Below are 13,586 nucleotides of genomic sequence, written 5' to 3' on the forward strand. Positions count from 1 at the left end.
AGGGTCTTTGACCTCTCAAGAAACCCCAGATGGGGTCTGGGAGGGTCGCTGACTTCCTGGGGATGCCAACACTGTGTGTTTCTGGAACTGTGCCCTTGTGTATTACTTGCTCTCTGGATGAACCTGTGGTTCCTCATCTCCTAAATACTTGTATACACCTCCTGCAACAGACTGTTAGCTTGTCCTCATCCCAGTCTACTAAGTAGAAAAAGATCCAGGATCATTTCAAGAAGCACAGGGAGCAAGGACACCCATGGAGCATGACATTTTAATATTGACAGTTCTGGAAGGGATGGTGCATTTTTCCCAATTCACAGAGGAAAAAAAAATTGAGGCTCAACAAGGGCAAGTGACCCAAGATGTTACAATAGTGGCAGAGCTGGACAGGAATCTACATGGGCTGGTCCCCACGCTCACGCTTTTGGCTACTGAGCAGCCATGTTCTCCATCAATATCCTGCCAAGTCTATCTGCCACTGTGGGTGTACTGGCAAGGAAGACCTGGGGTTCAGTGAATGCCTCATCTTTACCACTCATTTCTCTTTTGACCCTTGATTGTCAGAACTTTTGTCTTAAGGACAGGTGGGTGATCAGGAACAGAAAAAGGCTTGACATTGATGAGCCATACTTCAGGTCATGGTCACTTGATCTAGCCAACAAATGCAATTAATTTCTCTATAGTACTTCTTTAATGTGAATGCTGCATGGATATACTCATGGAAGTGGATAGGAATGAGGGCTAAAGTGTTTACTTTTCCCCCTAATTTGTCTTTTCATTAATAATAAAGTTACTGTTTAACAAGTTTCTAGTTTGTGAAATATCTTAGAATAGATTCCATCTTATTTTTATTTTTATTTATTTTTTTTAAAGATTTATTTTATTTTTATTACAAAGTCAGATATACTGAGAGGAGGAGAGATAGAGAGGAAGTGGAGCTGCCGGGATTAGAACCAGCAGCCATATGGGATCAAGGCGAGGACCTTAGCCACTAGGCCACGCTGCCGAGCCCAACTCCATCTTATTTTTAAAATAAATAAAACAAAATGAATTAAAAATGAGGAGTACACATAAGGCAGTGGTGAAAGGTTTTGAAGTAACACCTACTTTTTAGTTTAACACCTAGTTTTAAGCTTTCCTTGGATATTACCAGGTTTTCCCAAATGTATAACATACATGCAGGTCTAAGCAAGATGACACATCAATGCTTCCCACAGCGAAATGACTCCAACTCTTACAGACCATGTGCAAGTGTGTGCACAAGCAGAGGAGACACGAAGGTGTCAGTTAGTTACATGCCGAATATCCTTCTGAAACTCCCTGCTATAGACCCACATTTGACAGAAAATTTTACAAGTACATCATCTTAGGTCACTCTGAAAGTGTGTGGTGCTTTCTATTGCTTCATAAAAAGTAAACAGTCTGGTACAAAGTCTGGTTTGTGGCACAGTAAAACTGAAAGATGAATTGTTTCATCTCACAGAACTGTGTTTTCTTAAAGCTCACCATGATATTCTCTGATGAAAAGAGCCGACATTTGGTTTTGCTGCCTAGCAACCACCAGGCGATGATGTAAGCATGAGTGTGCATCTGTGCCCAGGAGCAGCTCCACAAGAACATGTTTGCTCAGTTTAAATGACTACATGTAAACAGGGATACAGATCTAAATTCAAACCATTAGTCACAAGGGTTAAGCATTACCTCTTTGGCATACTTGGCACTCAAGTCCTGATACATAGGTGGTTGCTCAACTCACTGAATTCTCAGAAGACTATTTTGAAACAGCAAAATGCTGGTTTTGTTTCATGAGATCAGAGTCACTGACAATCATCAATCTGATTTTTAAAATTGATGAGCTTCCTCTCAAAGGGTTTGAATCAGCCTTGTGGTAACTCTGAGTACTGTTTAGAAAACCAAAGTCTTTGCAAGAGTTTCCACTACAATTCCCCCAACCCTTAGATACATGGGCACTGTCCTAGTGAGATAGCTTTGACTATCACAGTTTCCAAATGAATGTTTTGTTTACAATTAAAAACTCTTTCCAGAGGGAGTTACCCACTCAGTTTCATGGAATTCTTCCGCCCAGTGCACCTGCTGTACTATTCATTATCTGCTTCTAAGAACAAAGCGGGAAGCAGCACTCCCTGGTCTTCCACTTCCTTGTTCACTAGGAAAATCAGATTAAGTATGTTTTTGCATTTTTCCCTAGAAGTAGGGATTGGATGCTCTTGAGCAAGTGATTTCAGAGAAGGTAAACAAGGGCTATCACTTCGGGCTGCAGGTCTGGCCCAGGGAATGCACTTCATCATTTCTAAATACAAAGACAGGGTCAGCTGATCCTTGTATGTTTTCCGCGTTCTCTCTCCACTCCCACTCAGTGGCTGGAGTTTTACAGAACCAGCATGAGGTTTTCCTAATAATAAAAGTCATCTTACATTTGAAATGAAAAAAGAAAAAAAAAAAGCGGGAGGTTGGGGGGCAGACAGTGAGGTGGAAAGACATTTGGCTATGTCTGGTTCAAAAATCCTAATGTCGGGGCCCGGCGGCGTGGCCTAGTGGCTAAAGTCCTCACCTTGAACGCCCTGGTATCCCATATGGGCGCCGGTTCTAATCCCGGCAGCTCCACTTGCCATCCAGCTCCCTGCTTGTGGCCTGGGAAAGCAGTTGAGGACGGCCCAATGCATTGGGACCCTGCACCCGCGTGGGAGACCCGGAAGAGGTTCCAGGTTCCCAGCTTCGGATCGGCGCGCATCGACCCGTTGTGGCTCACTTGGGGAGTGAATCATTGGACGGAAGATCTTCCTCTCTGTCTCTCCTCTCTCTGTATATCTGGCTTTGTAATAAAATAAATAAATCTTTAAAAAAAAAAAATCCTAATGTCTTCTCTCCATGTGGCAGCAGCAGCCAGCTGATTCCTCAACAAAAAAGCCGCAGAACTTGTGGCCAAGCAATCCCTTTTCTTACTAGCAGAGGTGACGTCACTTATGTCTGAGGGTTTCTCTGTTGTGCATATTCACTAACATTTCTTTCCCCTCATCTTACTGCAGCCTAACCTTTGAGTTTTAATTTGGGTACAGAGTAAAGCCTTTGGTGTATAATACTAGTTAGTAAATCAGGAAAACTGGACTTCGCATATTTTAGACAGTACTGTCATAATGCCCTCTGAAGTCAATAAGACCCAGGCAGTTGACGCTAATCACTATCACCCTTGGTTTATCTTAACAGTTCTTTTTGCTTGTTACCTATGCATTCATCTTTATAAGACAAACAGCCTAGGTTGTAGTACCATAAATAAAAAGCGTTAATTCCCTCTTTAGTCTTGAAATGTTAGCCTGTATACACATGTTAGCAAGTGCACACATTATATGTAAAATTTGAAAGCCCAGGAAACAGTTCAAACTAAAACATCATGAAATTTGATGTGACTCGTGAATATGACTTTCGATAATGAATATTCTCAATTGGCAATCGAGGCCTGTTGATCTGTATTCTAATCTAGTTCATTTAACTCTACAGTGTTGATTTCAGACACACACATGGTGAAAGAAGGAACCAGACCCAGATGCATACACACATACTGTGGATTCTCTTCCAGGCATATGCACCTGAAATCAGGTGTAAGCCTATCAAGCCAGACAGAGTTTGTAAAGGAGAGGGAGGGTGTGCTAGCTACCTCCAGCATCATGGGCCCCAGTGCATCCTTGTCGATGACGCCCTGCCCCGTAGATGACACGTCGGACTTCTGCACTTCATCTATGTTGGCAGCTGCTGCTTTCTCTGCAACAAACAAACAAGGAATTCAATGGCGGGGCTGTTCCAAAGGACAGAGTGACACAGAATATTTTTATCGTAATGATTTACAGAATCTATTGTGGGACTGGATGTGGTTGTAAGAGAGTATATCCCCACTGCCCCTGAAGGGGAGAGACTGCTGGAACCAGAGCCCGACATTAACGCCTTAGCCCGGAACCTGTGGCTCCTTGCCATTTCAGGCAGCTGAGAAAATGAGTTTAGAGGTTTCACGATAATCCCTGACAGGATTTTTTTCTAGATTACAAAATCATTATATATGATGGCACAATTAGTTTCTACTCAAGAGATTCCCTAAACTAGGGTACAGGAGAGCCTGCTGTTCAGAACCGAGAAGCATAAGCAGTGATACAGTGTGCACATTCAAAGCAGTACAAGGAGTCCACCCTCGCTAAGGCTGTCCCCACGTGACCTGCCTTGACCTGCCTTGTCTGCCTTGACTTTTATTGTTTCACTTATACTCAGTTAAAGAAATATTTGGCCCCTAACCTGTTCAAGGTGCTTAAAGACCTAAAGCAGAAGGAAGGAAGCAAACTATCCAAAAACAGAGAATTTTGATGCTCTTTGACCTAGTACAAGGGGCATAAAACACGCTCTTGGAGCCAAATGTGCATCGTTCTCCGGCTTACAAAGCTCAGGGAGACACTCCAGCACAGAACGAGACTGTTTTGTGAAAATGCTCAGTGAAGAAAAGGATGTACTTTTTTGTGGGGGAAAGATTTATTTTATTTGTCTGAGGGAGAGGTTTTCCATTGGCTGGTTTTCTCCCCGAAAGGCCACAGTGGCTGGGGCTAGGCAATGATGAAGCCAGGAAAAGGAATTCCTTCAGGTCTCCCAGTTGGGTGGCTGGGGACTTGAGACATTTTCTGCTTCTTTCTCAGGTGCGTTAGCAGGGAGCTGGATCAGAAGCAGAGCAGGTAGCCTACTCCTTATTTGGGATGCCAGGGTGATAAGTGCCGTGCCACAATGCTGGCCCTAAGTGATGCCTCTTTACCAATGTTTTTGCAAACTGGATGTCTCAAGAACACTAACAAACTTTAAAGCAAAATGGACACATATCAACTTCTCCCCACAAAGCAGTGCAAAGCAATATGGCAATTACTGTACGTCAATTAATTACATCCCTGCCTATACTGCAGGCTATCACTGTCATTATCTACACACATAGAAGAGAGCTATGCAGCAATTTAGTACTCATAATCAATTTAGTTTCATGACTTTGTAAAGATTTTATCCAGTTATTTTGTAAATAGGTAGAGACTAATTTGTATTGTGAAAGTCAGAAAACAGAAATTCTGCAGGTTTTCTTGTTCATCATTTTCTTGACCAAGTGCTTCCACAAAGTACGTTGGTATTGTTTGCATGTGGTTCAAGTCCAAACTCAGTCACTCAGTGGAGGACAACTGAGCAAGTCACCCAGATCTTAGGGATTTGCATCACTTATCTGTGTTCTGCACCTGACGGATACTAACAAGAGTAGACAGGACAATCTGTAACACACAACTTAAAAGCAAGCAAGTTACTTACACACGTAACTCACTCCTCGTGAATTACAATATATTTGTAACAATATATATTTTTAAAAATTTACTTATTTTTTTTGAAAGGCATATTTACGGAAAATCCTCCATCTACTGGTTCACTCCCCAAATGGCTACAACAGCCAGAGCTGAGCTGATCTGAAGCCAGGAGCCAAGAGCTTCTTGGGTTTCCCACATGGGTGGTCTGGGCCATCCTCTGATGCTTTCCTAGGTTATAGCAGGAAAACTGGAGGGGAAGTTGAGCAACTGGGACAGGAACCAGCACCCATATGGGATCCTGGCATGTGCAAGGTGAGGATTTAGCCACTGAGCCATCGTGTTGGGCTACTGGTGCATAATATTTGGATTTATCAGTCTTCCTCACCAAGTGTCAACTGCAGTGATTTTTAAAAAAAGATTTATTTATTGTTATTGGAGAGACAGAGAGGAAGATCTTTCATCTGATGGTTCACTCTCCAAGTGGTCACAACGCTTGGAGCCGAGCCAATTTGAAGCCAGGAGCCAGGAACTTCCTCCAGGTCTCCCACATGGGTACAGGGTCCCAAGGCTTTGGGCCGTCTTCAACTGCTGTCCCAGGCCACAGGCAGGGAGCTGGATGGGATCCTGATGTGTGCAAGGAGAGGCCTTTAGCTGCTGGGCTACTGCGCCGGGCCCTGTAGTGATTCTCTAACGGCACATGCAGAGCTCAAGATGAACAGACCACATCCTCTGTTACAATCATGCTTCTCCACTTCTGACTCACCTTAGACGTGTGGACTTGGGACTGCCCAGAACTGGACAGGACACCGCCGGCAGCTTCTGCGCAGCACTGTACTGTGTCAGTCCTCACTCGCTGCCTCCTGCCTCAGCTCTTCACTGTCAGTTCTTTAACGCTGGCTCTACCTGCAGCCTTAGCCCCACCTCAATCCCTGCGTCAGCCTTCCTGAGGCATGGAATGTCTCAGCATTCCAGCTATGTGGTTGGATGCTATTACCTAATGTCTCTCTGTCTCTCTCTGCCTTTTTTTTTTTTTAAAGATTTATTTCTTTTTGGGGTCAGTGCAATGACTCAACTGGCTAATCCTCAACCTGTGAGTGACAACATTTTATATGGTCCCATTGAAAAAAAGAACCTTGGGTGTCCTGCATAAATTTGCCCCAGTTCTCACTCTGTAAGATTGGATTTCCCTTGAGGTTCTGCTTACTTTTCTACCCACCAGGTGGGGAGGGTAGGACTTGCACCATCAGCTGTCACTCGCTCACATCCTTCAAGGATTGACCATGCCCAATTTCCCTCAGGACGGCATCCAGATTGCCCATCCAGAAGCCTCCTAAGAGGTGCATGGGGCTCGTGACACCACAAAGCTTTGTCCTGTGGAGGTCCCACATGCCTTAGACCTAAGGATCCCTGGGTTTCACCAGCCAGAATGCACATAACTGGTGCTGCAGGTTCATGTGCTCATACTGTATTCCTAAGCAGATGTTCTTTTTTTTTTTTTGCCTTTGGTGCTTTGGCAAATAATGTGCCAGAATATGGGGTCATATCCTAAGGAAAATAAAGACACAGCCTTCCCTCTGCTTTCTGACTTTCCAGCAGGATAATGCTGTGCCATCAGTGAAATCTCTGAGCAGCAGGATATGCACAGAATGGCAGCACCTAGGGGGAATGCGCCCTCCTGAGGGGGACTGTGAAAAGCTACACAGGGAACCTGCTAGGAGACTGCAAGGGCCTCTAAGCTGGAGAGTCTGACATGATTCCTGGGAGGGGATTCCCATTCTTCTTCCTCATGCAAGGTGAGGAACTGAAATCAGGGATTTAAACTGGAGATTATTTAGAGCTCAGAGAATGGGTGTATGGAGCGCTACTGGACAGCCTGGATAAAAATAATGATCACTCTGAAAAATTCTTCAGTAATAGCAAAACATGTTGTTTTTCTTTATAATATTTAATTGACTTTAAAAAAGATTTATTTGAAAGTCAGTGTTAGACAGAGAGAAGGATGGGCACACAGACACACAGTGAGAAAGTGAGAGAGAGAGGGGAGAGAGAAATTTTCTGGTTCACTCCCCAAATAGCAGCAGTGGACAGGGATGGGTCGGGTCAAAGTCAGGAGAAAGGAGCTTCTTCTGGGTCTCCCGTGTGATTGCAGGAGCCCTTGTACTTGGGCCATCTTTCACTACTTTCCCAGACACATTAGCAGGATCAGAAGGGGAGCAACTGGGACCCAAACTTAACCTGCTAGGCCAAAAAGCTGGTTTCCAATTTTCAAACATAAATCTTCAAAACAAGAAGGCAGCCACCACCAGCAGTGGCAGAGGATGAGCGAGCTATGTGAGTCCACATGAGGTGGCAGAACAGTGCCACTGAGCTGAGCTCAAGCTCTGTCCTCCAGTGCAGCCAGGGCTGCAGCAGGTGGAAGCCATATGAGCAACCCTGTCAGCAGAGAGCTCCCGCTTCAGCCAAGAGGGCGACCTGACTACCCCAGACCCAAGGGACAGAGAACAAGTACCAACATGCAAGCAACCACTTTGGAATTTAAAGAAGAGAAAAAGGTTGCAGGATAACTGGGCTGGGTTTGGCCAGAGGTTCAAATGGACAGTAGAATGGGAGCAGAAGACCATGGCTGCCCCGGCCACACAGCAATCCCAGGCTGGCCTTGAGCAGCAATGTGAAGGAGTAAATGACAGCAAGTCTGCCTAACCTTACTGAAAATGAGAACCAAACAAACAAACAAAAAATCTTCTCAAGGTCAATTTGAAATTCTATGAATGGCACATGTGACTGGTAAGAAAACACCAAAGAAGTCTATAGATTAACTGTAAGAGAACTTTCTAAAATGTGCTGCCATAGTTACATAAGTGTTATTTACATGTGATAAAGCAATGGGAAATTTCCACCACACACGATGAAAATAAATGAGACACAGAATAAAGAATTCAGGGTTTTTCGCTCCTGTCCTCATAAGAATGTGTGGAATAAATGTATTTTCTAGCTACTCTGTCATTTATTCAACTCTCTATTGAATTTGTGCTTTGAATACTTCTCAATATTAAAAAGAAAAAATCAATAATGAAGCGATAGAAACTTCTCAGAAATATGGCTTTACCAATGTGTTTGCAAGTTAACCGGCTCTGAATTTATGTCATTTGGGCACTTTTCAGTAATTTCCACCTCTGGTCCATGTGAGTTGAGCTCTGAGACAGGAAGAAGGGGAAGCAGGGAGCAGGTGGACGAAGGGCAGGGAACGGCGGAGAACAAGAGCAGGCCTCCTCTGGGCTGCACCAGCACGTTAACTGTATATATCCCGGTATTTTTATGGCTCAGATATAAATAAGCTTACATCTTTAGATACATTTCTACTTCTGTAAGTACAGCATTACTACACTAAAACACACTATTTAATATTCTTAAATTAGGCAGCTTTCATAGTGGTCACAAGCTATATTTAACGTTCTAAATTTTGCATTCATTAACCATAAAAATATATTCTGCCACAAAAATATCCTTTAGGAAATTCAACAGTTGAAAGCTAGTCTGGCAGCTTCACAGGATCCAAAACCTTAGGAAATCTCTTTATTACAGATGGAACTCTAGACTCAGAGAAAGAGAGGGTGAAACTGAATTTTCAGAGCTTAGGAAGAGCTTGCTCCATAAGACCTGACTTCATTCTTTCCCGTTACACCTTAACCACCAGGGTTACTCTTTTTAAAGGAAAGAATAAAACTTCAGACAATGACACCAAAACACAGCAACAACAATGACAACTCCCCTGCCTCTCTTCCTTAGTTCTGAAAGATTTCAGAAATCCCAGCCATCATCTTTCTCAGAGTAGCATTATGCACGCATGTGCAGGGCCCTGACTGCGGGGACGGCCCAGAGCTGCAGCCCTGCTCCTGGCCCACCCTTTGCTTCCCCAGTAGCTAGCTGCCCCAGAACCACCCCCTCCCGGGGGCCCTCATCCATTTGCCTGCACTCCAGAAATCCAATACCCATTAATTAGATCTCCAGTTTAAAAGCAGAGAACAAAACCCCAGCTCTTCAGGGACTATGTTAAGATGAGTCATGCCACAAACTGGGAGAAAGTCATTAGTATTATATTCCATATGTTTTTTTCCATAAGTAATTATTATTCATGTGTGCTCTCAGAACAAAAGGAAAGGTGAACAGCGAAGCATTCAATCTTTGAAACAGAACTGATTTTAGAATGCAATGAAAAACATACTTTTTGAGGCAGCTGGATTAAACTGTTCTTTATCATTGGCAATGTACAAACATATATTTGAAAGTGAACTTTTCTGTTGAGGACGGCAACAGATCATAAACTGATTCTGGCAAAAATTAATGTATCTTAAGAAAAGTAGAACTAGATATTTTAAAATTATGACACACACTCAAAGGTTCTGCCGCCAGACTGTCAGCAAACACAGGACTCTCTTCTCAGGGTTGGCCGTCGAGGCTCCAGGGCCACCCACATAACTGTCCCAACTCCAGGGGCGGCAGTGGCAACCACTGCTGATTTCTAAGAGAACTAAATACCATTTGATGACTGCCTGATATGAGGACAGCACAGTACCGTCACCAGGGAAGAAGATGCCACTTTTTCCTGGAGAATTGTCTGTATAGACTGTGGAAATTAAATCTGTCATTAGAAAGTCAGAATCTAAATATCACTCACCCTGTAAAATCAGGTTAGAGATAGCTCACAGAACATATTCACGTGCAGAGACATTCTGGCACTGTCTGTTTGCACATTTTTGAGATGCAAGACCAATCATGTTAATGTTAGGTTTGGTCAAGAAATGAAGATAGGTGCTTGCACTTGAGACGGTCTTATTTATTTAACACATTAGGGTCTTTAACTGAAACAGAACCTGGTGCTTTGGGCAGGCTGAATAATTAATGCTACTATTTCAAAATGAGTAAAATCACTCATCCAGAAATCTTATCAATTTTTCAGTGGATTGGTTTCAAACACAAATCCCATCCCTTCCACAACAAATTTTAGGACTCGGCTGGGAATCCTTCGGCAAGTCCTGACTTTCCTGGCATTGCAGAGCGGGAGTGATCAGTTAAGTGACTGGCAAGTCCGGCAGCAACAGGAGCCACGCAGAGACAAGGGGGCCTCTGAAACACACACAGGCAGCTTCTGGTCAAGCGTTATAGAGTCAATATTACAGGAAAAGTTATGCCACATCTCAAAGGTTCTAGAAGGTAAAACCGACAGAATTATGCATCTGCACCCAACTAAAATTAGAAGAGCAGCCATATGGCTCTGTGAAGCCAGCAGCACATTCTTATTCATTAGGAAGCATTCTGCTAACATAAAAACACAGGGCCCTTCCTGTGCTCTCCAAATGTGTTTATCTTTTCAACATTAATGCACTATATATCATCAAGCTGCTGAAACCTCCTGCCGTGCATATTAAAAACTCGCAGCTGCACTTTCTTTAGTAGTGGGAGGAACCTAGGCTCCAAGTTGCCTCCCCATCTCTCTGACATTGAGCTTCTCGTTAACATATCATGATTTCCCTTCAGCTTGGAGAAACAGCAGAATTAACTAATCTCAAGGCCATCTCCACCCAGCAAAACCCCTCTCACACTCCGTTTCGGAGAAAGCAACATACTTGGTTTCATTTTCATCCGTATTAATACAGGACAGCTTAACCAGAACCAGCATACACGTTGCAAGTTGCAGACCCGTAAGCCCTACTTTGGAAATGAATTAACCAGAGTTGACTTAGGGTGTAAGTTGCTCAAGAACATACTCCTGTTCACAAGAGCTCACTATCACTCATCCTGCTGTCAGCCATGCACACAGTTCACACTGTGAAAGGTAAAATGGACAGCGGATCATTTTTTCAGAGTAAGTCACGTGACTACGTAAATTCGTCCAAAATCTCTCTTTCACATAATCAAAATTCTCAGCGGGAACTCCTATTTGAAAGTTCATCACGAACAAGAAAACAATCCGCCCAGGCCCATGGTGAACCATACAGACACTGAAAGAAGCTTTGGAGACATGGCTTCCAAGGTGGTACCAGTGAAGAAACCAAGGCAACCAGTGCCATATGGCTGTGTGCCTCCGCTGCACCTTGCACAGTGATGGGGAGATGAGTGTGAAACACAACAGGAACACGGCTGTTTCTGAAGACATTCTAATTCATGCAGTGCAGCTAGTGAAGGCATAAGGAGTTGGATGAAGAAGAAAATGGAGGAATCATAATTTGTTTGGAAGGCTGAAAGGCAAGACTGAGACTAGATGACAGCAGCAAAACAAAATAAAACAAACAAAAAAAATCAGTGGGTGCAGAAGAAATGGGGAGTCAGCACTCACTACTGTAGCCTCGCAAAAGATTCAGCTAGCTATACAAGTGTTTTCTTTCTTTTAAATACATTTGCTAACTCAAGGCCAACATCACACTGTAGGACTACTTAACAACATTCTGACAAATAAGCTAAAATATGGTAATCACATTTAAAAAGTTCTTTCTTAAATCCCCCAAAAGGCTTTGCTATAATTAGTATAAACGTTATCTTCCACATTATCATCTTGGTTAGCAGCATCTCCCTACTTTTCTACTCCACACCTCAACACTGCCATGACCACTCCAACGCTTTATGCTATGTCAAGACTTCAATCACTCCCCCAGACTGCTCAGCTGGCAAAGATGCCCTTCCACCCCTTCTCTTTTAAGATCCGGAAAGCTCATTTCAATTACGCTGGGCCCCTGCTGGGTCTCTTCGATGCCCGGTGCCTACCATTGTCATAACACTCCACTCACCGTGGGGGTTTAAAAGGATCTGTTTCCCTAGCTGCCCCTTTCACTGCACTGTTGGCTCCTGGGCTGGGAGAAATGCCTTTTCATTCAATGCCTGGCACATAGTGGGTGCTCAATAATGTTGTATTAATGCCGAATAGTCTCACAGCTGGAGCTGAAATCAATTTAGTTTAGCCAGAATCAAAATATCACAAGTGCCTCCTCCAAGAGCCTTACAGTATACTTAACATGGTGAAGGTTTAAGACTCGGATTGTCGGAACCCGAGTACTAGGCAGAGACAGGGTGAGACAAAAGGACCACTTGTGCTAAGGGCACCAGGTTTGCTCACACAGCGGTCAGACCACGGTGGGGGGGGGGGTGAGAGAATATTTGGGAGGGAAAAAGATCACCAAGGGCCTTCTGCCACACCTGAAAGATGAGGGGGGGGGGAAAACCCTAAAAATCCAAAACCAAATCAACTTAATCAATCGAGATTCTCATCAGGAGGCTGCAATCTGCTTCATAAAAAAGTTTGGGCATTGTGAAAATTTTGATCAGCCCCTGGGATTTCCCCAGCTACTCATAGCTCTTAAGAAAATAAACCTACCCAGGGGGAGTTCTAAAACTGTGACATCTGCCTTGAGATCCAGTACAGAAGAGAGCTTTATTGGCCTTCTTGTCCCTCCCACAGAGTGTGCTGGGAGACGCCTTGGCCTCTTTCTAAGAAAAGGCTCTGCCTGAGCCGAGGAGCATGCCTAGAGAGTGTATGCGGAAGGGTGTGCAGGGCTCTTGTCTTCCTCTGTACACTGAAGTCGAGCTGAAGCCACGAAGGCATACAGTGTGCAGGGAAGAAGGGCAGAGGGAGGGACCTTAGCCCTGCTCTCACCATCCTCCCACCTGCTCAGCTCACCAACCCTTACTTCCACTAAACCCTAAGGCTTCGTGCACAGGCCTGCATGTCACCCCAACAGTGCTGACCTGGAAGGGTGCCTCCTGGGGCACAGAGAGGCAACCTGGGCTTCCTTTGTTCCTCTGGGTCATTTTTCTACAGCTCACAGTCCTCCTTCTCATGGATAGGCATCCTGCTCTCTGATGTGCTCGCACCTTCCACTTCTGAGACCGGATTGCTTTACTTTCCCCATGTTTTTCTACCACCTGGGTATCTTCTCCTTGCAGCCTCTCTCTAGAGACCCAGGATCCGATGTCACTCATTGGAAACTGTACAACAAGTCGGTGTACATAGTTCTCCTCCCGTGCTGCGATACTAACAACACCACAGGGAGGTAATATTCCCAGCTTCATCAGGCTTGCCACTGTCTATTCCCAGTTTCCTCATTCTAGCCTTTGCTTGAGCAATCATGGGAGGATCTCACTGGCGTGCTTTCTGAAAAGCAGGTGTTCCCAATTTAAAATACCTAATGCAAAAAGCTGATAACAGAGTATAGAATCATCCAATTTAGAGACGTGAAACATTAAATTACGCTAAATCATATCATGCTA

General features: G+C 44.1%; 1 protein-coding gene across 6 annotated transcripts in view; it reads right to left on the bottom strand.

Annotated features, from left to right (window-relative positions):
• NCOA2 (nuclear receptor coactivator 2) overlaps window positions 1–13,586 on the bottom strand; it is a 279,142-nt gene that overhangs the window by 63,193 nt on the left and 202,363 nt on the right. For all 6 annotated transcript variants that reach the window (XM_004588032.3, XM_058668721.1, XM_036498445.2 and 3 more), the window contains one exon: window positions 3,671–3,774. In XM_004588032.3, the coding sequence (XP_004588089.2) occupies window positions 3,671–3,774 (104 nt within the window). The remainder of the gene's footprint in view (window positions 1–3,670; window positions 3,775–13,586) is intronic.

Source organism: Ochotona princeps, chromosome 9 (genome assembly GCF_030435755.1).
Source record: "Ochotona princeps isolate mOchPri1 chromosome 9, mOchPri1.hap1, whole genome shotgun sequence".
NCBI lineage: Eukaryota > Metazoa > Chordata > Mammalia > Lagomorpha > Ochotonidae > Ochotona > Ochotona princeps.